The sequence below is a fragment of the Bubalus kerabau genome, chromosome 19, assembly GCF_029407905.1.
Source record: "Bubalus kerabau isolate K-KA32 ecotype Philippines breed swamp buffalo chromosome 19, PCC_UOA_SB_1v2, whole genome shotgun sequence".
In the NCBI taxonomy this organism is placed as follows: domain Eukaryota; kingdom Metazoa; phylum Chordata; class Mammalia; order Artiodactyla; family Bovidae; genus Bubalus; species Bubalus kerabau.
The window spans coordinates 69,933,459-69,958,663 of NC_073642.1; the positions used below are offsets into that span (position 1 = coordinate 69,933,459).

The window sequence follows — 25,205 nt, forward strand, 5'->3', positions numbered from 1 at the left end:
TCCCGCCGCCCCTTCCTTGAGTTCGGCTTCGGGCAGGTGGCCCTCCGGCAGCTTGACGCCCACCTCGGCGGCCTTGACCTCCAGCTCGGCCGAGGGCAGCTCCACGCGGACCTCACTGGGCTTGACGTCGGCCTGCACCGAGGGCAGGGTCACCTCGGCCTGGGCCTTGGGCAGGGACACGTCCACGGCGGCCTCAACGGCCTTGCTGGGCGCCGACACGCCGAAGGACGGCATCTTGAATTTGAACCTGCTGTCTCTGCCGTGACCGTCTTTCCCCTTTTCCTCGGCTTCTGTAGTCCCTCCTGTCACGCTGGTTTGTTTTTGTTTATCTGTTTCCTGAATTTGTGTCATTTTTTCTCCTTTTCCTTCCTTGGCTGGTGACCACCCGAATGACGGCAGCTTGAACTTCAGGAGTCTTGTCTTTCCTTCCGTCTCCTCCATTTCTTGTTCCCCTTCCTTGTTGTCTTCTGCCTGCTTCTGCACCGCGTCCTCCTCTCCTCCTCCCTCTCGTTTTGTCTGCTGTGTTGTTTGTGATCTTGTCGTCGTCTGTGACTCTGTGTCCCCTTTGTCGTCACCCGTGGCCCTGGAGTCGTCAGTAGAGACCTGTGTCCACCAGGGTCCCCAGCGCACCGGGGCCGTGCCCTCTGCCTCCTCCGGTACTCCTTCTCTGGCCACCTTGAACTTGGGTGTCTTTAAGCTGGGTATGCGGATGTGGAATTCTGGTTGGCCATTCTGGTAGGTGCCCTGGTCTGTGGAGCCCTTCAGAGACAGCCTGGCAGTGCCCAGCTGTGGCCCCTGAGTGTCCTCCTCGGTTCCCTCCCTGGTCTGGCCTGGGGCTGTGCCCGCCTCTATTTGTTCCTCCGCCAGAGTCTCCTGCGGGCCCCTGGCCTGTGTTTTCTTCCTTCGCAGTCTGGGTGCGGGGCCCGCCTCGTCGCCTGTGGGTCCCTCGCCAGGCAGTGCAGGCCCCTTGGGCCCCTCAGCCTCCTCGGGCCGTCCTGTTCTCACATCCTCTCTCTCGCCGTGTCCGGCCGACCTGATGGCCTCTTGTTCGGCCTCCGAGGGCCCTGCCTCCTCCAGCAGCTCAGCTGGGCCTGCTCCGCCGCGGTCGCCCCTGCCTGACGGGCCCTTCCCTGAGCCCACCCTGAACCTCAGGCTGGGGAACCTTCTCCTCCGCTGGCTGCCCGGCTCCTCCTCCTGGGCCTGCTCCTCCGCGGGGAGCCGGGCCTCTGTGTCTGTGCTTGTGGGCGACAGGTCGGGCCCCTGCCCCCGCTCGTAGGCCTCCGAGGAGCTGTGCGACCTCCGGGGCCCTCGTTTGCCCTTCAATGCTTGGAACTTGGGCCAGGAAAGCCGCTCCCGCTGGGCTCGCCGGCCCCTGCCCTCCCTGGGTGTGGGGAGGAGCCTCTGCTGGTCTCCGTCACCCTGCAGCGTCTTCGTGGGGGTCTCCGTGCACCCGTCAGCGACATCCTGGTCCTGGAACAGGGAGAGCGAACCTGTTGGCCCCAAACAGGGAGGCAGAGGCCATGGGCTCCTGGGACTGGAAGGGGTGGGGAGGAGCCAGCAGGGGCAAGCCCTGAGGGCCGGGGCGCTCACCTGCTCCTCGCCGACCCTCGGGCCGGGCTCGGCACTGCCAGCCGCAGCCTCCTCGGCCACTCCGGCAGGAAGCTTCCGTCTGATTTTGAACTGAACCTTGTAGGGCTCTGAGTACTGAAGGATTTTGAGAGCATCTTCATATTTAATGTTGTCGAAGAATATCGTTGCGCTGAGTAGTTGATCCCCTGGACAAAGACAGAGTGGCCTGGTGCTTTAGTGCCCCCGCCCCCCAGGGCCTCACAGGAGGGGCCCACAGGGGTGTGAGTCGAAGGCTGCCGCCCCTTCCGTTTACTAAGCCCCCAGTGGATAGGAGCCCCTCATTTTCAGGCAGAGAGCTCAGCAGAGAGAGTGGCCCCAGCCTTGACATGGCTGAGAGGTCTCCAGGGGCCACCCTGCGTCCACTGGGGCCCGTCCCCCGATGGGACCGTGGGGACATGGGGACACTCCCAGGGGCCACCCTGCATCCACTGGGGCCTGTCCCCGTCTCCTAATGGAACTGTGGGGACACCCCCAGGGGTCACCCTGCGTCCAATGGGGCCCGTCCCCTAATGGGACCATGGGGCACTCCCAGGGGCCACCCTGAGTCCATTGGGGCCCCTCCTCCAATGGGACCATGGGGACACCCCCCGGGGTCACCCTGCATCCACTGGGGCCCGTCCCCCAATGGGACCATGGGGGCACTCCCAGGGGCCACCCTGCATCCACTGGGGCCCCTCCCCCAATGGGACCATGGGGACACCCCCAGGGGTCACCCTGTGTCCACTGGGGCCTGTCCCCCGATGGGACCATGGGGCCACTCCCAGGGGCCACCCTGCGTCCACTGGGGCCCCTCCCCCAATGGGACCATGGGGACACCCCCAGGGGTCACCCTGTGTCCACTGGGGCCCCTCCCCCAATGGGACCGTGGGGACACTCCCAGGGGCCACCCTGCGTCCACTGGGGCCAGTCCCTGTCTCCTGATGGGACCGTGAGGACACCCCCAGGGGTCACCCTGCGTCCAATGGGGCCCGTCCCCCTCCCCCAATGGGACCAAAGGGACACTCCCAGGGGCAACCCTGTGTCCACTGGGGCCCCTCCCCCAATGGGACCGTGGGGCACTCCAAGGGGCCACCTTGCATCCACTGGGGCCCCTTCCCCAATGGGACTGTGGGGACACTCCCAGGGGCCAGCCTGCATCCACTGGGGCCCGTCCCCCTCCCCCGATGAGACCGTGGGGAACTGGGGACGGGCCCGTGGCACCTTCTCTCAGGCTGAAGAGCTTGGCAGCTGACGAGTCCTTCAGCACTTGCTTGACAAAGATGCCCTGGTCCCCACCGCCCGTGACACTGTAGCCGCTGGCTCCAGCCTCCACCTCTGTCTTGAGTGTCACTTCTGTCCCGTCCTGCGTGGACTGAAAGCACAGCAGGGCCTTGGTGAGCATGAGCCTCTCCCACCACAGGGGTAGGTGCTAGGGGCTGCCTCCCCTGAAGCCCGGGGACCCCAGAGCCCTCTGCGACCCCAGAGCACACCCGGGCCACAGTGTCCGGCTCTGGGGGAGGCCGGCGGCTGCCACCTCTGCTGACAGCAGCCTCCCCTGGTCCCTGTCCCTGCTTGCCAGGGCTCAGGAGCACCCTGCCCCCGCCGTCCAGGCCCAGCAGGGCTTGCTGAGCAGAGGAAGAGGCTTCGCCCGCACATGGCCAAGCCTTTCTCCAGGGGCTCCCGGTTCATCATCACCCTCATTGCCAGTACCGATCACTTACAAGGTGATACTCAGCTGGCGCTCAGACCAAGGAGGGCCATTTGTTGTTGCTGTTCAATCGCTCAGTCGTGTTCGACTCTGCGACTCCATGGACTGCAGCATGCCAGGCCTCCCTGTCCTTCACCATCTCCCAGAGCTTGCTCAAACCCACGTCCATCGAGTCGGTGATGCCATCCAACCAGATCATCCTCTGTCGTCCCTTTCTTCTCCTGCCTTTTATGGCTTCCAGCATCAGGGTCTTTTCTAATGAGTCAGTTCTTCACATCAGCTGCCCAAATTATTAGAGTTTCAGCTTCAGCCTCAGTCCTTCCAGTGAATATTCAGGACTGATTTCCTTTAGGATGGACTGGTTTGATCTCCTCGAGTCCAAGGGACTCTCAAGAGTCTTCTCCAGCGGCACAGTCCAAAGGCATCAGTTCTTCAGTGGTCAGCCTTTTTTATTGTCCAGCTCACACATCCATACATGACTATTGGAAAAACCATAGCTTTGACTATACAGACTTTGTCGGCAAAGTAATGTCTCTGCTCTTTAATGTGCTGTCTAGGTTGGTCACAGCTTTTCTTCCAAGGAGCAAGCGTCTTTTAATTTCACAGCTGCAGTCACCATCTGCAGTGATTTTAGAGCCCCCCAAAATAAAATTTCTCACTGTTTCCATTATTTCCCCATCTATTTGTCATGAAGTGATGGGACTGGATGCCATGGTCTTTGTTTTTAGAACGTTGGGTTTTAAGCCAGCTTTTTCACTTCTCTTTCACTTTCATCAAGAGGCTCTTCAGTTCTTCTTCGCTTTCTGTCATTAGGGCGGCATCATTTTCATATCTGAGGTTATCGATATTTCTCCCTACAGTCTAGATTCCAACTTGTGCTTCATCCAGCCCGGCATTTCGCATGATGTACTCTGCATATAAGTTAAATAAGCAGGGCGACAATATACAGCCTTGATGTACTCCTTTCCCAATTTGAAACCAGTTCATAATTCCATGCCTGGTTCTAACTGTTGCTTCTTGACCTGCATACAGGTTTCTCAGAAGGCACATAAGATGGTCTGGTATTCCCATCTCTTTAAAAATTTTCCACAGTTTGTTGTGATCCACGTGGTTAAAGGCTTTGGCATAGTCAATAAAGCAGAAGGAGATAGTTTTCTGGAACTCTCTTGCTTTTTCGATGATCCAGCGGATGTTGACAATTTGAACTCTGGTTCCTCTGCCTTTTCTAAATCCAGCTTGAACATCTGGAATTTCTCAGTTCATATACTGTTGAAGCCTGGCTTGGACAACTTTGAGCATTACTTTGCGAGCGTGTGAGAAGAGTGCAATTGTGTGGGTAGTTTGAGCATTCTTTGGCATTGCCTTTGTTTGGGACTGAAATGAAAACTGACCTTTTCTACTACTGTGGCCAGTGCCGAGTTTTCCGAATTTGCTGGCATACTGAGTGCAGCATCATCTTTCAGGATTTGAAATAACTCAACTGGAATACCATCACCTCCACTAGTTTGCTCATAGTGATGCTTCCTAAGGCCCACTTGACTTCACACTCCAGGATGTCTGGCTCCAGGTGAGTGATCACACCACAGTCATGATCTGGATCTTTAAGATCTTTTTTGTACAGTTCTTCTGTGTATTCTTGCCACCTCTTCTTAATATCCTCTGCGTCTGTTAGGTCCATACTGTTTTCGTCCTTCATTGAGCCCATCTTGGCATGAAATGTTCCCTTAGTATCTCTAATTTTCTTGAAAAGATCTCTAGTCTTTCCCATTCTATTGCTTTCATCTATTTTTTTGCATTGTTCGCTTAAAAAGGCTTTCTTATCTCTCCTTGCTATTCTTAGAATTCTGCATTCAGATGGGTATATCTTTCCTTTTCTCCTTTGCTTTTAGCTTCTCTTCTTTTCTCAGCTATTTGTAAGACCTCCTCAGACAACCATTTTGCCTTTTTGCGTTTCTTTTTTGGGGATGGTTTTGATCACCACCTCCTGTACAATGCCTGGGAGAATGCCAAGAACGGCATGACGGGCCTGAGCTCAGACATGACGGATCCTCAGGGGCTGGGAGAGCCCTGGAATTGCTGGCCTTGGGGAAGGCACTGTCAGTGACAGAACAGGCTGCCAGGCAGTGGTTTGCCTGGCTCCCCAGGAGCCCAGAGAACCCAGCTCCTCCTGTGGTCTTGGATGCAACAAGCCGTGGCCAGACCCACTGCACAGGTGGGAACACTGAGGTCTGGGCACCTGGGTCCACCTGGTCAGTGGTCTGGACCCTTCCTCCTGAGTTTTGGGAGGCCTGGACAAGCGTTCCAGAGCCCCGCCCCTGGCCTGATGAAGGAGGTGGCACACCCTTCCCCAAAGCACGAGGGCACCCTGCCAGCTTTCCTGCTTCTCGACATCTCACTCTGGCCCTGGATTCCCTGGCTGGAGCCCCTGTCAGGTGCTGGCCCATGCCCACCCCATCGTCCACTCGCCGTATGCCCACCTCCAGGTGGCTCATCCTGGAAGGCGTCCGCGAGTCCCCTGAGTCCCGCTTCCACCAGGACCTCCGCCTCCTCGGCGTGTCTTCCTGCAGCAGCAACAAACAGCGGGTGACCGACCTGCCCCAGCCCAGGGGACAGGAGGCCCTCGGGGGGCCCAGATGCCCGAACCTGCCCAGAACCTGCAGGGTGCAGCTGTGTGCAAGCGGAGCCAGGCTCCTCCGGGGGAAGGCAGCTCTGGGCCTTGACGCTTCCCAGGGGGCCCAGCCCCCACGTCCACAGGTAGAGGGGACAGAGAAGAAGCAGCGCCAGAGCGAGTCCTTTTAGGGAGCCCACCATTGCTGGCTTAACACAGTCGTCTCCAGAGGTGGCTACAAAGACCCTCTCTGTGTCTCCTCGCCAGAGAGCCGTGTGTGTGCACATGTCCTGTGCCCCATCGCACACGGGGGCATGAGATCTCTTCCCCACCTGCACACATGTGTGCCATCTCTACCGTGTCTTGGCCGGCTGAAGGGAGGGCCCCAGGGCAAGGGCAGAGGAGATGGCTGAGCAGACACAGCTGTCCACGCAGGGCGATTCAGAGGCGGTGTGGCCACCTGTGCCTCTCCCAGCTGAGCCCTCCCTCGGCCTGTGTGGGTCTGCCTAGGGGGCTTACCGGGAGTCTGAAGCCGGCACCCTCAGTCACGCACTCGTAGACAGGCGAGGAGCCCTGTGGCCGGGGACGGATGAGCTCGGGCCCCGGCTCTGCAGTCACCTGGTGGGAGGAGAGAAGCTCAGGCTACCCTCAGCCACTCGGCTCTGCTCAAGTCCAGGAAGGGACCGGGGGTGGGGGGGTGGGGGGAGCGGGCGGGAGCGCGCGCACCCTCCCGGACCTCACTTACCGAGCGCTCCTCCTCAGGTTCTGCATCTGGCTCTCCAGGCTGCAGCTGCCGACCGGACACTGCAAAGGGAGGGCTGAGTCAGCGCAGCCTCGCCGGCGGGTGGAGCGGATGGTGGAGCTGGGGGCAGGGGCCCAGGAGAGGCTGTGGACACACAGGTGGGGTAGCCCTGGACACTGGGTCTGGGAGCACAAGCAAAGGTCAGGGGAGGACCCACAGTCACTGAGCTGGGGAGGCAGCGAGACTGGGTCTGAAAGCAGTGAACCAGGATGGAGGTGCACGGATCGAGTAGGTAAACTTCGCAGATTTGGTCCAAGCAAGTTACTAAACACACACACAAACAAAACAGTAATTACAGTCCTGACAAGGAATCAGAATCCAGAGTTACTATAATACGGAAAGTATGACGTCCAGTATCCAACACAAAAGTACATGACATGCAGTGAAACGAGAAAGCATGATCTTTGGTGAGGAAGAAAAACGGTTCATGGAACCTGTCTTTGAATGTCCACAGATGTTGCATTTGGCACAGACTCCAAAGCAAGATTCATACATTTGTTCAAAAAAGTAAAGCAGAACATGTTTGAAGAATTAACGAAAAATATGATGACCATGGCTTGATGAAGAACGTCATAAAGAAACAGAATTTTTTTTTTAATTGGAAATTCTGGAGTTGAAAATTTACTGGAGACACTCCATAGCAGAGCTGAGATGATAGAGGAAGTGAAAAACTGGTAGATCAGGGGAATCCCCTGGTGGTCCAGTGATCAGGACTCAGCACTTCCCCTGCTAGGGCCCAGGTTCAATCCCTGGTCAGGGAACTAAGATCCTGCAAGCTCTGTGGTGCAGTCAGAAAAAACAACCACAACAAAAACACTTGTATATTAATAGAAATTAGTCAATTTAACCGCTCTAACGGCAGAAAGGGAAGAAGAACTAAAGAAGCTCATGATATGGGTGAAAGCGGAGAGTCAAACTGGCTTAAAACTCAACGTTAAAAAGACTAAGGTCATGGCATCTGGTACCATCACTTCATGGCAAATAAAAGGGGAAAAAGTGCAAGCAGTGACAAATTTTATTTTCTTGGGCTTCAAAATCACTGGAGACGGTGACCACATCCATGAAATAAAAGATGCTTGCTCCTTGAAAGAAGAACTATGACAACCCTAAATAGTGTATTGAAAAGCAGAGACATCACTTTGCTGACAAAGGTCCGTACAGTCAAAGCTATGGTTTTTCCAGTAGTCATTTACAGATGTGAGAGTTGGACCATAAAGAAGGCTGAGTACAAGGGATTGATGCTTTCAAATTGTGATGCAGGAGAAGGCTGTTAAGAGTCCCTTGGACAGTAAAGAGATCAAACCAGACCACCCTAAAGAAAATCAACCCTGAATATTCATTGGAAGGATTAATGCCAAGGCTGAAACTCCAATACTTTGGCCACCTGATGCGAAGAGCCAACTCATTGGAAAAGACCCTGGTGCTGGGAAAGACTGAAGACAAAAAGGAGAAGGGGACGACAGAGGATAAGGTGGTTAGATAGTATCAATGATTCAGTGGACATGATTTTGAACAAACTCTGAGAAACAGTGGAGGACGGATCATGGCCTGTGCACTAAATCTGTCCTGTTGCTTGTTTTGAAGGTGAAGTTCTGTTGGGTCACAGTTTGCTCATCCATTTACATGCTGTCCACAACCACCGTTGTGCTGCAGCCACGGAGCTGCGAGGAGGATCACACAGCCTGCAAAGCTGGGGCACTGCTGCCCGTGGGGTCACAAGGTGCTGGACATAGCAACTGAGCAACAAAAACCAGTGTGAATAACAAGGGGGAAAGGATTGAAGGAAAATGAACAGAGCCTCAGAGACCCATGGGATGACATTGAGAATGCCAATTATGTGTAGCTGAAGTCTCAGAAGGGAAAAGAGAGAGGCAGAAAAAAATTTTTGAGAGAATAATGGCTGAAAACAATCTACAGATCTCAGAAGCTCAACAAAGCCAAGCAGGATAAACACAAAGGGACCCAGACCTAGAGAATCACATCAGAATGTTCACAAGAAAGAGACAGTTTTGAAAGCAACAAGGAAACGCGGCCCGTCATATTTAACGGCGCAACAGTGCAATTACTACCCAAGACCGTGGAAGCCGGGAACAAGCGGAACAATAGACACAAACTGCTAAAAGAGAAATGTGCTCAAACACGAATTGTATATCTAGTAAAGTACCCTTCGAACATAAAGGCAAAACAAAGACATCTGCAAAACAACAAAGACAAAGAGAATTCACTGCCAGTCTTCCTAGAAGAAATGCTAAAGGAACTGGTATTAGATACTAGCCCGTTTCTACAGAAAGAAATGAAGAATGCAGAAAAGGGTCACCATGTGGGCAAATATAAAAGACGCAGCAAACATATCTTTCCAATGAGATATCTATAAATATACCTCATTCCATCTTTTAACTGCTTTAAAAGATATGATCATATAAAGCAGGGGTTTGCCAAGTTCTCTCGTGACAGGTCAGACAGCACGTATTTCAGGCTTTGCAGACCGTGTGGTCTTCCTTGCAGCTCCATGGTTGTCACTCAGCAGTGGTGCAGACAACATGCAAATGAATGAGCACGACTGTGACCCAACAAAACTCCACCTTCAAAACAAGCAGTGTGATGGATTCCATGCACAGGCCATAATCTGGCAACATCCCATAAAAGGTGGTAATCATACAGTCATATTGTTGGGATTATAATACATATAGATGTAATATATGCGGCAATAAGAGCAAAAAAGAAGGGGAAGGATATATGTTGGATCAGTTTCTATATTTTAGCAGAATTAAGTAACTGCTAGGGACTACCAGTGGGAGTAGGCTCGGGCTACAAACAGGGTCCCGAGAACTGGGGGTGCTGGGAATGTTCTAGAACCGGACAGGGTGCTGGCTGGTCAGCTCTGTAGAGTTACTGAAGCGACTGAGTCGTGCATTTACAGGGGGTGAGGCTCATGGTGTGCAGATCACACCTGAGCAGGCCTGTAAAAGGAAAAGGCAAGCAACTGCATAAACAAAGTAAAACAGAGAATCCAGCATCTGTAGGAGCAACGCACATGACAAGTACACCATGAGGGGAGGGGCTGGGCTGACGGGAGCTCCTGTAAAGCTCTCATCACACAAGAGCGAGTGCTCGTGACTGGAAGACACTGTGATAATAAGAAATACACCATGAGGGGAGGCGCTGGGCTGACGGGAGCTCCTGTAAAGCTCTCATCACACAAGAGCGAGTGCTCGTGACCGGAAGACACTGTGATAATAAGAAATACGTGGTGTAAACCATGAAGCAGCCGTCAAGATGAAAAAGATGTGTAGCTAACAAGCCAACAGCAGAAATAAAATACAATACTAAAAATGTATGTTTGTAAAATATACATTAATATAAATGACAAAATAATAAAATATACATATATGTATATATACAATGCATATGAGTGTATTATTGTATATATACATATAGAATAATTTGTATATACAAGAATGCATATAATTTGGATATATACAAATTATATGTATAATTATATGTATAATGTATATAATTTACATTAATTACATTAATATAATTATACACGTATGTGTATAATTTACATTAATATTTGTCTAGTATATAATTATATACATTTAATGTATAAATACATATCAACTTATAAATATGAACTTTCTACTTTTATATGCAATATATGTTATTAAGCAATTATATACATGTGTATGTGTGTGCATGCCAAGTTGCTTCAGTCCTGTCTGACTCTGTGAAACCCTATGGACTGCAGCCTACCAGGCTCCTCTGTCCATGAGATTCTCCAGGCAAGAATTCTAGAGTGGATTGCTGTGCCCTCCTCCAGGGGATCTTCCTGACACAGGGATCAAACGCATGTCTCTTACGTCTCGCCTGCATTGGCAGGTGGTTCTTTACCACTACTGCCCCCTGGGAAGCTGTGTATATATATTTAAGTAACTCTGAAACATGGTAAGGAATGAGAGGAAGAGGAACAAAGGATGGATTGAATAAAATTAGGAAGCAACTAGCAAGATGGTAGGATTTAAGCCGCCCGTATTGACAATATATTAAATATAAAAGGATTTAAAATTCCAATCAAAAAGGTAGAGATTGTCAGATGAAATTTAAAAACCAACCCTGATTACATGCTATCTAGGCAAAATGGACGATAAATAAAAAGAAGTGAAGTGAAAGTCACTCAGTCGTGCCTGACCCTTTGCCACCCCGTGGACTATACAGTCCGTGGAATTCTCCAGGCCAGAATACTGGAGTGGGTAGCCTTTCCCTTCTCCAGGAGGTCTTCCAAACCCAGGGATTCAACCCAGGTTTCCCGCATTGCAGGCAAATTCTTTACCAGCTGGGCCATGAGGGAAGCCCAACTATACTGGAGTGGGTAGCCTATCCCTTCTCCAGCGGATCTTCCTGACCAGGAATCAACCCAGGTTTCCCGCATTGCAGGCAGATTCTTTACCAGCTGGGCCATGAGGGAAGCCCAACTATACTGGAGTGGGTAGCCTATCCCTTCTCCAGCGGATCTTCCTGACCAGGAATCAACCCAGGGTCTCCCGCATTGCAGGCGGATTGTTTACCAGCTGAGCCACCAGGGAAGCCCTTAAATGGAGAAGACAAGAGAACATGGGGTGTGCAGCACGCAGGCTCAGTCACGCAGTTGTTTCTGGCTCTTTGAGACCCCGGGGACTGTAGCCTGACAGGCGTCTCTATCCATGGGGCATCCTCCAGCCAAGAACACTGAGGTGAGTTAGCATTCCCTTCTGCAGGGGGTCTTCCCAGCGCAGGGATCAGTGTCTCCTGCAGGCTCTTTACCACTAGGGCCACAAGGCAAGCAGACAGAAGTATCTCATCATTTCAAAATAATAATCATTTTTACAACTAATCATTTCATAATAATAAGAAAGGGCACAATTCATCAAAAAAAAAAATCTACATCTGTATACACCTAATAACAGAGGCAAAAAACACTGAAAAGCAGAAAAACTGAAAGGAGAAATAAACAAATTCACATTGAAGACAGAGACTCTAACACTCCGCTGAGTGCTCGATAACCTTCCGAAACAAAATAGGGAAGAAGAGAACTGGCCCACGCGTCACCCAACAGGCCACAGTAGCCCCTGGAGATCACGCCACCTGGCGGGAGCAGGGCACGCATTCCTCTTCACTGAGATGGACCAAGCGCCGGCCCGTTTAAATATCTCAATACATTAAAAAAAATTTAAACCATTTACAGTCAGCTAGGTATTTACTCTGACCCCCAACAGAACCAAGTCAGTAGGATATAAACACAAATATCAAAGGAAAAGAATGGAAAGTCTACAGTAGTCTCACGCTTTGTAAGATCAACTGATTTTTGACAAAGCAGCCAAAATATTCCAACAGAAAATTAATAGTCTTTTCAACAGCAGTGCTCGGACAAGTGGATATGCATTTGCGGGGGGAACCTGGACGCTTACTTCGTAGCATGTGGAAAAATTAAGTCAAAATGAATCACAGAGCTGAATGTAAAACTTACAACTGCCAGGCACTAGGGATGGTTCCTCTGGGAGGGGCAGAGCAGCTGGGGAGAGGCCTCAGGAAGGGCTTGGGGTGCTGCTATGCCACCGTGTCCCCCTTGGGAGAAGGCATTTAGCTACACGCCCATGACTTGTACCTTCCCCCCAAAAATGTTTCAATTCTACATAACATGGAAATGAGGAAATTATAAACTGTGTGCCAATAAACTTGGACATGCTACCGGCAGTAGCAGCAGCAGCAAACTTGAAAATGCAGAGGACTTGGACATACTCCCAGAGACACGGGGCCAGCATCGCTCAGGGGAACCGGCTATGCAAACAGTCCCGTGATGATTCAGCGATCAAAACCCCTCCTTAAAACCGGTCTACCGGAGCCTGTGTAGGCCCAGCACCCCCTGAATTGTACTCAAGATTCCAGGAGAAGTGCTCTGGATCTTACAGACTCCAGCCGGGCTCAGAGAAGCCTCCCTGGTGGAGCACGGCACTGCAGGTGAGCAGGCGACACCTGCCAACCGCGGAGTTCCCACCGACCCCCGCCAGCAGGGCTTGGGGCAGGCGGGGACCCCTGTCCCACGGGCTGGTCCCCAGCGCCTCCCTGTCCCCGTGGAGCCTGCGGGGGACGCCCAGGCCTGGGGGGAGTGCGGCTGTGGCGTTTCCTCTCTGGCCAACTTGCCCGCGTGACCCGAGCAAGCCCGTCCCACTCTGAGCCTTGACTTCCCCGGATGTTAGAGAGCTACTATGCCCACGGAGAACCAGAGCGATGCAGACGTCGGGGCGCGGCGGGGAGGTGGGAGCCAGTCCCGGGGGATTCCGGGCCGCCCGCGGGAAGAGGAGACCCAGGTCTGCTCCCCGCCGAGCCCGCTGCCCTGCGGAAGCCAAGAGCGAGGGCAGCGGACCCCGCACCTTCCGGCCGCAGTCTCCCTTCCCGTCCTGCCCATCCCCAAAGTGGGCGCGCTGGGTCCGCCCCGGGACCGGATGTGGCGGGGGAAGGCCAAGGGTGGCCGCGCCCCGGCCCCGGGTCCCCGGCCTGGCCCGTACGGGGTGGCCTCCCGCTCCCTGTGCCCCGCGCTCCGGGCTAGGGCACCGGCCGAGGGGCGGGGAGCTGCGCGGACCCGCCCAGGAAGGCAGCCCGGCCGCCCCCAGCCCGCAACCTTCTCTGAGTCACAGCAAAACAAGGCCGGGACCGCCCTCCGCGCCGGGCTGGCAGGCGTGTCCCTGGGGGCGCGGGAGGCGGCCCGCCCAGACCCGGATCGCGGCTACGGGAGGCGAGGGACCCCAGGCGGTGTGCAGCCGGGCCTTGGGCTGGGCGCTGCGGTGTACGGCCCCAAAGTCAGGCGGGGATCCCCCAGGCCCCGAGAAGCTGTACCCCCGGACCTGCTCCCGGGGAGACTGGAGGCTGAAGGGAAAGGCTGGAGCGGGGCAGGGGGGCGGGGGGAGAACCTGAGGGTCTGGGAACCTGGGGGAAGGGAGGCTCAGCCTGCCCAGCTTGGACTGGACCAGCGCCGCTCCTGCTGCTGAGGTCCCAGCTGGCCTAGTCCCGCCCTCACAATAACCCCCACCCCCATCCGCCCCACCCCCCACCCCGGGTGCCAGAGCCCTATACCTAAGGTAGGAACCAAAAGTGGAGGCACAGGGAGGAAAGCAGAGGCCAAGCCCAAGGTCAGGCGGGTGGGAAGGTGCAGGGCTGTAAGTTCTGGGTCCCTGTGCACCCCTTAAGGCAGAACCCCAGGCTGGCTGGAGCCCAACCCAGAGACGCACAAACAGGAAGGAGGAAATCCTGCCTGCCCCAGGGCCAAGTGGCCAGCAGCCCTGCCAGCCTTGGACCTGCCCCCACGGAGGGGAGAGGAGGCTTCCTTGTAGCCCCAAGCTCTGTCCTGCCAGTCCCTGTGTCCTGTGGGCCCCCTGCACCCTGAGTGCACGCGAGGAGTCCCGGCAGCCGGCCTGACCCGGCAGAGAGCCCAGACCCAGCAGTCGCCTGGAATAATGACTGATAACATAAGGTCACCAAAGCCCACTTTGCAGAGGAGGATGTGGAGGTGACTCGCTGAGCCAGGCCCAGCCGGTCTGGCTGCTGGCACCTGCTGCCTCGCCCAATGCCTGTCCCCTCCTCCCCAGGGCTCAGGCCCGGCCGTGGCCCCAGCACCCGGGTTGGGCTACATACGCACCCTAACTAGTCCACGGCCTCAAGCGCTACCTACTGGGGGACTTGGGGGGTAGGGGGTGGGCAACACATCATCAGAAAAGCTTCACTTCCAAGAATGGTAATCCTCTGGGGTGGGGCCTCCAGGAAGCGTCTGTGGAGCGGGCAGAGCCAAGGAGCAGCCCGATGCTGGCTGAGGGACAGCTGCAGAAAGGGGGCATTCACTTGGATGACTTCCCCACACTCACCTTGTCCTTGGGGCCCCGGACTGACCTGGGGACTCTCCCGCCAGCCCCAGCCAGGGGGCAGTTCTTAGGGGGCCCAGCGTAGGGCCACTCGTGGGCGCAGCAGGTTTGCATGGACAGAACCCAGGTGTGCACCTGACTGACCGCCCCAGGAGCCCAGCTCCAGCCTCCAGGTGGGCCAGGTGAGGGGCGAGTTTACTCGGACAGCGGTAGGGCCGGGGACTGTCAGTGCAAGGGGAAGGAGAGCGACAGCAGCAGGGCCTTCGATAGTGGCCTGAGTGTCCACCCCTGGGGGGGGGTGTGTGTTCACAAGCCTGGGGGCGTGTGTTCATGGGGTCTTCAGACCCATGTCGGGTGTGTGTGTGGACAACGTGCACAGCCCCAGGTGAGCCCCTGGCTGGCCCAGGCTCCCTCCACAGGGGACGCTGCCCTCGGGCTGGGAGCCCAGTGCCTACAGGGGCGCCTGGGACACCCCACCTCACCCCACCCTGGAACGTCAGGAGGAAAGGGCTGAGCGCAGCTGACTTGTCATGAGACTGCCAGACTTTCTGAAGCAAAGCCCACAGGCAGTTGAGGGCCCGCCCTGCCTCCCCGGAATTTCTCAAGAGAGGTCTGCTGCCCAGGATGGCAGCCTGGGCTTCGGCTCTGCTTGCAGGAAGCCCTCGGTACCCCCGGCCCACAGCCACCTCCACCGCAGCCCCGGCTGCCTCCAGCTTCCAGGTCACCCTCTCCAGCCTGGCTGTCTGCCTGGCCCACCAACACCAGTGCCCTCCCCGGACCTTTGGAGCTGGGCTCCAGACCAGCCCTCTCTCCCGACCTCTGCCCTTTTCATATGCAGCTTCCTCTGCCATCTCACCGTCCAGCTTGGCCACCTTGTCATCATCTCTGGCCACTGCCTGGTCCCTGGTTCCTGGAACATTCTCACCAACACTGGCATGCAGTAGGTGCATAATAAATGCTAGAGCCGGGAGTAGGTGGGTAGAGGAAGGGACGGCAAGTCCCGCCCAGCCTGAGGGTGCGGCGGGGTCTCAAGGGCTAGGAGGGGCAGCAGGTGAGCCCAGCGCATCTCCTTCTGCACCTGGACACTCGGAGGCCTGAAGGCAGCTCCTGGACCAGCAGCTGCATGGGCCTGGCAGCAGAAAGCAGTGTCTGGACCCTCTCGCCCAGCCCAGCAGGCCCAGCACGCCCAAGTCTGACTGTGTCCAGGCTGAAAGGCCAGCACCCAGGTGCCCAGTGCCATGTGACCCTGGGATGCTGCCACAGGCCCCCACGGCCTGCCCCTTGGGGCAGATAAGCTTGGCTGAAGCCCCCTCCCCTTCCCCAGGCCCTCAGCTCATCAAAGCGTCACCTGAAGGACCCACCCTCGGCCACACAGCCCAGCTGGGGGTCTGCCTTTTCTGGGACTGAAACGGCCATGCTGACCATGATGACTCTTGGCCACCAGGACCTGACCAGCCTGCCCCTCCAGCATCAGCTGGGCTGGAGGAAGGCAGACTCAAGGAGATGGCGATGGAGATGCCCAGCCCAGCTCTGCCACCCTCCTCCCAGAGTCACCCCCTCCACCCTGCAGGGGTGCCTGGGCCCCCCAGGGCTGAGCTCAAGAAGGGGCAGGGGGCAGGGGGCAGAGGGTGGGTACCTAAGACCGCTCAGCCGCTTACCGAGGCAGACGTCCTCCCAACTTGCCCCGAAGTGAAGATCCAGACTCCCAGCTCCCTGGGTCTGTCCTCCCGGCTCCTCCCCTCTACACCCCGCCCTCAGGCCCCGCCCTCATGCCCCCTTCCCAGCCAGCCCAGAGTTAGCCAGGACCTCTCCCCGACCAGAGGGACTGGGCGGGCCCCCTCACAGGCCCCCACAGCTGGGCCAGGCCCCTCCCGCTCAGTTTCAGGAGCAGGGGGGCCCGCCCCGCCCCCGTCAGAGCAGCTGACTGGGGGAGGAAGCACCAGCACACTCAGGGATGCAGTGAGTCATTGCCCTGCCCTGCCCTGCCTGGCCCGGCCCAGTCCATTCCTGCTGTGTGGAAAGACTCGCTGTCGCACAGGACCATCAGGCAGGCTGGGCACCGGCCTGGGCCAGAGGCTGGGGGGCTGGCAGGCGAGGGTGCCGGGGAGGGACGGAGGCCCTTCCGGGACAGACTAGGATGGCTCCCTCTGGGAGGGCAGCGCCTCACAGCCCCTCAGGCTGGGCTGAGACGCCCGCCCAGGGCACAGCCAGCCTCTTCCATGGCCAAGGCCACAAAGGCCAGAGCAGGGCAGACGGAGCCCGTCCATGGCCTGGGCCAGTGACCTTGGGGACGGTGGCCCTGGCCACTGCCCCCCAGCCAAGCCCCTCGAGGGCAGCCTGACCCTGGCCACCCTCTAGCCCCTTCAGCCAAAACCCAGCACCCAAAGTTCCAGGGCACCTGATGAGCTAGCTGAGCGTGGGGGTCCCTGGAACCAGCGATCGTCCCCAGCCTCCCGCAGTCGTTGGACGTAAGGGGCTGAGCAGCACCTGCAGAAGCCCCCTGCTCCCCGGAGTCCGCCTGCCCGGCCTGCCAGCTCCTGTCGCCTCACCTTCCGCCCCCCAGGACTCCCTGCCCCCGGGGACCCCTGAAGGGGCGGGAGGACGGGGGCTCTGGCTGCCAGGCCCTGCCCTGAGCCGGGGCAGGCCCAGCAGGCCCCGGCAGGCCCACAGACTGTACTATCTGCTGGGTCCCAGGGCCGCCCCGCCCTGCGCCCCACAGTCCTGGAGGCGGGGCCCACTGGCTGCGGGCACCTGCACCCCACAAGCAGGCTGGAGCAGGCCGGCACCGCTGAGGGGCCCAGTGGGGGTGCAAGGGCAGTGAGGGGTCAGGCCCAGCCCTAGGAAGGGTCAGCCTGCACCCGCGCCCCCACCAGACACACCCACCAGTGCCAGTGGCCACAGGGCTGGGGCTGCCTCGGGGAACCGAGGGCAACAGTCACCGAAAGAAGCCACTGGAGGGCTAGGCTGCCCCAGAACAGGGGAGCCGAGAGCAGCCTTAAGAGCAGGGGATGGCAGGGACAGTCCCGGCCACTCAGAAGGCTCCAGCCAGCTTGAGGAGGCTGGCACTGCCCGGGACAAGGGTGAGAGGCCGCAAGGGAGGCTGGCACGTAGGCCGCTCCTGGCCACCCCCCACCCACCCCGCAAAAACCTAGTGGTCGTAAACGACTCTGGTTGCGCGAAAAGCAGCTCCGCCTGCTGGCCCGCGAGCACGCCTCGTCCGCCGGCCCACACGGTTCTCACCTGTGGACTCTTTCTTTCCTGCCTGGCGCCCCACCAGGCTGCCGCCTCCGGGCGGGCTGACTCAGCTGGAAGGAGGGCCGGATGCTGGCACAGAGCAGCGCACCCCGCTGCCTCCCCGCCAGAGCCGGGGTGCCCTGCGCCAGTCAAGCTGCCCCCACCACCTGCCCTGCCCTGGACCTTCGCGAAGGTGTGGCCAGCCTCCCCGCCCGAGCAGCCTGAGCCCCAAAGAGGTGCCGTCTGAGGGCTGGACCTCCTCCAGCCTCACTCCCCACCCCACGACAGGCCCTCCCCAGACTCCAGCGTGGACGCTTGCTGCTTGCTCAGCCCCAGCCCCCTGTTGGCGTGGACCCTGGTCTGTCCCCCAGAGGCCAGCACCAACCGCCCCAGGGAGGTGGGCGCCGTCTGGAGTGCTGGGAGGGAAGGGAGGGAGCCAGCTGAAGGGGCAGGGCCCTGGGTCAGCACCGCTGTGACCCAGTCGGGGCGAGGGTCCGGGGGCTGCCCCGCACCCCACCTCTGGGCTGGCATCCATTCTGACGGGTGTGCCTGGCCCCCCAGCAGACAAGCGCGCTGAGTGAGGATCTGCCATCGCCCCGGCGCTCAGGGACCCTGCCTGCTGGTCCCCTGGCTCCAGGTGGCCAGGCAGGTGCAGGGCCAGCAGGACGGCCTGTGGGCACCTCCAGGCCTGCATGCAGGCTGCCAGGCATGTGCCCGCCGACCCCTGCCACCCAGACTCCTAGCTTTTCCTCGGAGGCCCCGTGGGAAGGGGTGGGGCAGGCCCGGGGTCAGCTGAGAGCTAGTCAGCTGGTGAGGAGGTTGGGGGCGAGCGTGCCCTTCCGGGGGGTGTGTCACAGAGGAGCCCGCGGGTGCGCCTGCCTCCCAGGAGCAAGGACTGCCCTGGGGGGAGCCGCCCCACGGGGTCCTGCAGCCAAGCGCCCAGTGGGAGGCCATCTCCTTCCCACCTGAGCTGGGCCCGGCAAGGTTGGTGGCTCCTGGGGACAAGGGCATCAGCCAGGGTCAAGGGTGGTGTGGAGGAGGCCACCCGGAGCCAGTGTAGGCGGCCCACCATCAGCATGGGGTGGGAGGCCACTCGGCTTGAGCCGCAAACACAGAAGTCTTGCCCTGGCCCAGCGGGGCCCGACCTGCAGGGCCGCCCACCGGCACTGAGAACGGAGGGTGGGGCTGAGCCGCCCTGAAGGGGCCCGACGCAGACACCCGCTGCAGGCGTCCCGGCCCTGGCCCTCCCCGCTCTGCACCCTGGCCGTCCTCTCGGCGGTGGGCACCCACATCCGGTGCTGTGTCCAGGCAGGAGCCCAACTGGGATCCTTCCCAGGGCTCCTGGTGGTTCACCAGCTAAGGCGGTGGGGAGCCAGCCTCTGCCGGTGGCAGCGGGGGGCCTGTCCTGGGCGTGATGTACCGGCCGAGTCCCTCCCCCAGGGCTCTCGGGGGAGGGGCCCAGTGCGGCCCCTCACCCTCCTGTGTACACATGGGGGCCCCTCCAGCCCCCCAGGAAAGCAGTGGGCTCGGGCATGCCACTGCCCACCCCGCTCCGGGCCCTCAGGCCTCCTGGGCTCGGCTCCATCTTTCCATTTTAGAAAGTGCTTCTGACTATTAAATATTTACCCCAGTGAGGTGACCTTCAGCTCCGGCAGCCTGTGCCCCAAAAAAAGAAACACCAGGGAAACCTGGAGGGAGGGGAGCCTGGTGATGCCCCTGAGGCTCCTGGAGTGACCGGCCCGGCCAAGAGTTGGGAGGGGCTCGGGGAGGGCGGCTGGCTCCACGAGGGCGTCCCATGCACAGCCTCTCCTCTGCCTCAGCTCCTCTGTCACCCTTCCTGCACCCTTCTGGGCCTCATCCCTTCCCATGGGACCGGCCCTGAAACACTCTGGGGCTCCCAGCGGCCCTGGGAACACAGCCCTTCCTCCTAACAGCCTTAATCCCTGCCCCACCCCAGACCCACCCCGTTAAGCTGCTCACTGCTCCCCATCAACATGCTCTCCAGGCTCTCCCCATCAGGCGGCCCTTCTGGAAGCCCTCCCTGACTTCCCTGTGGGCTGAGGGTGCACTGGTCGCAGAAGTCCTGTCTGTCTCATCTGTGCTCAGTAAACGCTCCTGCTTCCCAACCTGTGCACACCTGAGGCCCAGGGCCCCTGGGACGCATAGATGGACGGACGGACAGGCAGACAGGAAACCCGTCTTCACAGTAGTCCTAAGAATAGGGTCTGCTTCCTCCTGCCCCCTGCAGTGCAGAAGACCCGGGTTCCATCCCTGGGTCGGGAAGATCCCCTGGAGGAGGAAACGGCAACCCACTCCAGTAGGCTTGCCTGGAGAATCTCATGGATAGAGGCTGGGGGGCCACAGTCCACGAAGTTGCAAAAGCCGGACACGATTTAGTGACTAAATCACCACCTCCTGCTACCGCCCAGGCAGAGGACCAAGCCAGGGAAATCTGGGCTTTTCACCCCTGAAGTGGGCGGGGGGGCCCCAGATGGCCCAGGCCCCACTCCCCTGTCTGGGGTTCTCCTCCCTGGCACCTCCACTTCCCCATCCCCAGGCAAACCAGCCCCAGGCTGGACCTGAAACAGAGCCCATCTGCAAAGGCATTCACAGAAGATACAGAGACAGTCAAGTCTGAAGGAAAACAATCCAGGGGCTTCCTGGAAGAGGCAGCTCCTGGCTGGGCCCGAATAGAAGCATTTAGCCAGAGGGAAGAAGGGCATCACAACATTCCTGCCACAGGCCCAGCCACGGTGAGCCCCAGGTGGAGCGGGCACATAGTGGGAGGCAGGTGGTTTGGGGGCACTGGACCCTCCACGCCTGGGCTCTGCCCCACTTCCTAAGGGGCCTTGGGGCAGGAGCCAGGCTGTCCAGCTTGTCTCCCCACAAGAAGTGGGGGTGTTGTCAGGGGCACACACACACATGCCATCACCAGGGGTGGCTTTCAGAATCTCATTAAAGTGCCAGGAGGGTCCAGACCCCCACCCAAGATGACCGCCCTGTCTCCTTCTCGGTGCCTGCCCTTGTGTGCCCCTGCCTGGGAGCACAGGGCAGCGCCAGAGCCTGGGGCACGGCTGCTCTGGACCCTTAGAGGCCATAGAGGCTCCCCGTTGGCTCCAGGCTCTGCCTCGCTGCTCTGAGACTCCGTGGCCCTGTCTCCACCGGTGCAGAGAACCAGGCAAAGCCGCCCGTTTGGACTGCCCATGGGGGCAGCCCTGGGCCTCCCTGGCCACACCTCTCTGCCCCGCCCGGGCCTGAGCAGCCGTGGTCACTCCCATTCACAGATCTGAGACCCAGCCCAGAGCCCAGAGCCCAGGGCTGTGTAGGGGCCATCAGAGGGGACGCCTGACACCGCACGGCACTCCCAAAGGCCCTGGGGTTGCCGTGGCCCCTGCCAGGGAGAGCCCACCCAGACCCCCTCATGGTGTCACCAGCATCTGGGGCTCTCTGGCCCTTGTGGGGGCTTCTGAGGGGGGGGGGTGCGGGAGGGGCCACAAACCAAGCCAGGGGTTGAAGGGCAGAGGCCCAGACTGGGAGCTGGGGCTTCCCAGGTGGCTCAGTGGTAAAGAATCCACCCGACAACGCAGGAGCTGTAGGAGACCTGGGTTTGATCCCTGGGTCAGGAAGATTCCCTGGAGGAGGAAATGGCAATCCACTCCAGTATTCTGGCCTGGAGAATCCCATGGACAGAGGGGCCTGGTGGGTTACAGTCCACGGGGTGGTAAAGAGTGGGACACGACTGAGTGACCGAGCATGCATGCATGTCAGTGGTCTAGCTGCCCAGGACCCAGCTCTGCCTCAGGAAGGAACCAGCTGTCCCTGGAAGAGGAAGGCGGGGAGGTGGGGGGAGCACCCCGGGTGACATGGTTGGTGCCTGCAGAAGGGAGGAGCAGGGGGAGTCCCCAGGAAGACACTACTGGGGTAGGGGCGTGTGAGTGAGTGAGAATCGCTCAGCCATGTCCAACTCTTTGCGACTCCATGGGCTGTAGCCCGCCAGGCTCCTCTATCCATGGACTTCTCCAGGCAAGGATAGTGGAGTGGGTGAGTGATACTCAGACTGGCCATGCCCACAGTAAAGCTGGGCGGATCCCTGCGCTGGTGTGTTCCCAACACAGCCACCAGAGGGCAGCCTCTGCGTGCAGGTTGGACCTGACACAGCTCCCATCCCCTGGCTGGGGCACAGGCTCTGAGACAGGCCTTCAGAGAACCTGGAGCAGCTGGTCCAGGAGGGAAGCTTTGGGCTGGGCAGAAAGACAAGGGACCGGGAGGGTCTGCCCGCCGCTGGCCTGCTAGGAGGGAACTGCAGCAGGACGATGCCTGCACTGAAGCCCTAAGCATGCGTGTTCTCTGGCCTCCTCCGAAGGATGGAGAGGGTCTGAGAATCCGCATGTTGGACACAACTCGCAGGGCCTCTGACCCAGCAAGTCTTGTTCCCTAAGAGGGGTTGGTTTTTCTGGCTGGACACAAGGAGGAACTTCCCCAGAGGCCAAAGAAGCACAGGTCAAAGTGAGATTGGGGGCCTCAGCTGGGGAGGGGCTCTCAGCACAGGCCTCTGTGAGACAGGAGGGTGGATGAGATGGCCGGAGACCCTGCAGCTTAGGCATCTTGAGCGAGGAGGAGGCCAGGATGGGAGGCAGAGCAATGGTCCCATGTCCTTTGGGCCCTTCTGTCCCTGTGATGCAGCGGAGTCCCAGAGGTGTGGGCCAGGCCCACTGCAGTCAGGAGGAGCGGGCTGGGGGCCCGTCATCCTCCCGCTGGCCGTCCAGGGAGAACTGGGGTGGGATTCTCACCTGGGCAAGGGAAGCCCACACAGGAGGTGAGCTGGGCTTCAGAGCCAACCAGACAAATGGACATTAGGAGGGACCGCGGCGGCCCCTGTTGCAGCTGGGGGGGGTGCCCCACCCTCTCCGCATTAGCACCATCATCGTCACCACCAAGCTGGCTGCCCCAGGGAGTGGGGTTTTGCCTGTGCCAATGCAGTGTAGCCCCAGCCCCCCTTGCCGCAGTTGGCCAGGTGTCCTGGGTGTGGCCAGGCTGCAGCATGACTGACCCTAATCTGGAAGGACTGTCCCTGCCCCACCCCACCCTGCCCTCCATGCTGCTGAGACACCCAGGCCCTGAAACTAGGCCCAGTGCAGGGACAGACAGATGACAGACAGACTGAGCACCCGGTTCTCATCCTGTGGCCAGAGGCACAGAGGGAGGCCCTTTCCCTTGCCCAGACTGGGGGACCCCGTGCCTGAGCTCTGATCTCACTCAGGCCCCTCACCAAGTCCCAGACCTCAGCCACCACCTAGCAACCCAGCACACCACAGCCACACGCTGGACCCGGCCCAGCCTGGCCCCACAGTTCTGGACCGAAGCCAGGAACCTTAACTCCTGGTCAACCTAGGCTGGTCGCCCCAAAACCCCCAAATCAGAGGGCAGTCCTGGAGGCCGTTCCCCACCATCTGGTGACTCATGGTAGTCTCACTCCACGCACACGTGCAGCCCTCCCCAGGCGGCTGCCTCCAGGGACAGCACGAAGTCCCAGAGGGCTGCAGCAGGGGCACAGTGGCAGAGAGGGAGGTGCAGACAGGACAGTGAGCTTCAGAGAGGCGAGGAGCGACAGAAGAGTAGGGAAGAGTCGGCGACCCGGGGAACAAAGTGAGCAGCAGGGACACAGAGGGGAGGCCGACGGACAGGGACAGGTGAGAGGGGAAGCGCGGGAGCAGAAAGCAGAGGTCCGAGCAGCCCCCGAGGCGCAGAGACGCGCTCGAGACCGCGGGCGGGTCCCAGAGGTGCCCCCACCCCGGCCGGCGCCGCAGCCCGCCCGCACTGCGCGCCCCAGGACCCGCCCGGCGCGCGCCCAGCGGGGAGCCCACCCGCCCCGAGGGGAGCGGGCTGCAGGCGGGGAGGAGGCGCACCGCTGCCGGGGGCTCCGGGCCAGGTGGGCAGCATCACGTGGAAGCAGTCGCACATCTTGGCTGCCGGGCGGTGCGGGCCCGCGGCGGCCCGTCGCGTCCAGTCGCAGGTCCCGGCTCCGGCGCGCGGGCGGCCCGGGGGCCGGGCGAGGGCCGCACTCTGCCTCCGCAGCCCTGCGCTGCAGCTGGCGTCGGGCAGCAGACTGCGGGCTGTGCAGGCTCCCCAAGCCCCGCCACCGCCCGGACCCCGCCCCGGCCCGCCCAGCCCGCGCCGAGCCGCAGCGGAGCAAGCGCGGGTGGGGCCGCCGTCCTCATTCAGCCCATTGGCTGCGGCCCTCAATGCCCCGCCCTCCTGGCGGCCGCGCCCCGCCCCCGTCCGGCGGGGAACCAGTCCGAGCCAGGCCCCGCCCCCCTAAGGTCCCGCCCCGCCCCGCCCCACAGGTCCAGCCTTGTGGGTTTCCCACCTCCAGGCAGACACCCCGTGCCAGCCACGCTACGGCCTAGCCCCGCCCTTAGCCTGGCCCCGCCCCGAGCCCTCAAAGGACCTTTCAGATGTTGACTTTGGGCCTCTGCCAGCGAGGGGTCCCGGGACGCTGCGCCAGACTCCTGGACTTGACCTGCTCGCCTCAGCCTTGTCTCCCAGTCTGGGGGCTGACATTGCAGTCACACACTGGGGAGCGGGGCATGCTGGACGAGGGCCCAGGGGTAGTGGGGGTCCAGGGAGGCCATGGCCTGCGACCTGACCCCACTAGCCCTGCCCTGGGGGCTCCCGATCTGGAGGTGTGCAATGCCAGAGGCAGCATGGTGCAACGGTGGAAGTGGGCGGGGAGCGGGCCTGGAAGGCTCCGCGTGGACAGCCTAAGCTCGGACTTCAGGAGCAGGGCAGAGGGTTCTGGACCGAAGCGACCCTGAAGTGTGTGTGCGAAGTACAGGAGTAAGAGGGCAGATGCTGGCTGACGCTGCCTAAGCCTAGGCTCAGCGCGGCTGGGGGCAGGGGCAGCAGGACTGGCCCTGGGGGCTGCAGGAAGATTACCAGGTGGCCAGGGGTTGTCCCATGGGGTGCACTGCTGGAAGGCAGGAGCCCTGCAAGAGGGTGGGGGCTGGACCAGGGCGGGGGTGTGATGAGGGAGAAGGATCCTTAAGTGGGCAGAGGGGACCAGGTGAAGATGAGTGGGGCGAGTGGGCCCACCCTGGGCCCTCGCTTGGGTGGCATGTCTTAGGGCGAGGGCAGGGGGTGGGGAGGCCCAGGAAAGATGTTTCTGTGGAAGTAGGGATTAACTGAGGCTCAGCCTTGTGCAGACTGAGGAAAGGCCCCTTGGGGCATGCGGGTCTCCTGGGGTGGGGGTGGGGAGCCTGGGCCTGAGCAGACCCAGGAGAGCACGGCCACGTTCCCAGGGGCTGCCCTGGCCTGGGGCCAGCGGGGCCGGGAGAGGTGAGACACACAGCAACTTTC

The 25,205-nt window shown here is 59.6% G+C and overlaps 1 protein-coding gene across 1 annotated transcript in view; it reads right to left on the reverse strand.

Annotated features, from left to right (window-relative positions):
- The window catches only part of AHNAK2 (AHNAK nucleoprotein 2), a 42,743-nt gene extending 18,933 nt beyond the window's left edge, over positions 1–23,810 (reverse strand). Inside the window, exons 1-7 of the mRNA XM_055555911.1 lie at positions 23,756–23,810; positions 6,670–6,728; positions 6,444–6,542; positions 5,794–5,877; positions 2,830–2,980; positions 1,591–1,775; positions 248–1,470 (exon numbers count right to left, since the gene is read on the reverse strand). Coding sequence (XP_055411886.1) covers positions 248–1,470; positions 1,591–1,775; positions 2,830–2,980; positions 5,794–5,877; positions 6,444–6,542; positions 6,670–6,728; positions 23,756–23,810 — 1,856 coding nt within the window. The remainder of the gene's footprint in view (positions 1–247; positions 1,471–1,590; positions 1,776–2,829; positions 2,981–5,793; positions 5,878–6,443; positions 6,543–6,669; positions 6,729–23,755) is intronic.
- Positions 23,811–25,205: the final 1,395 nt, after the last annotated feature.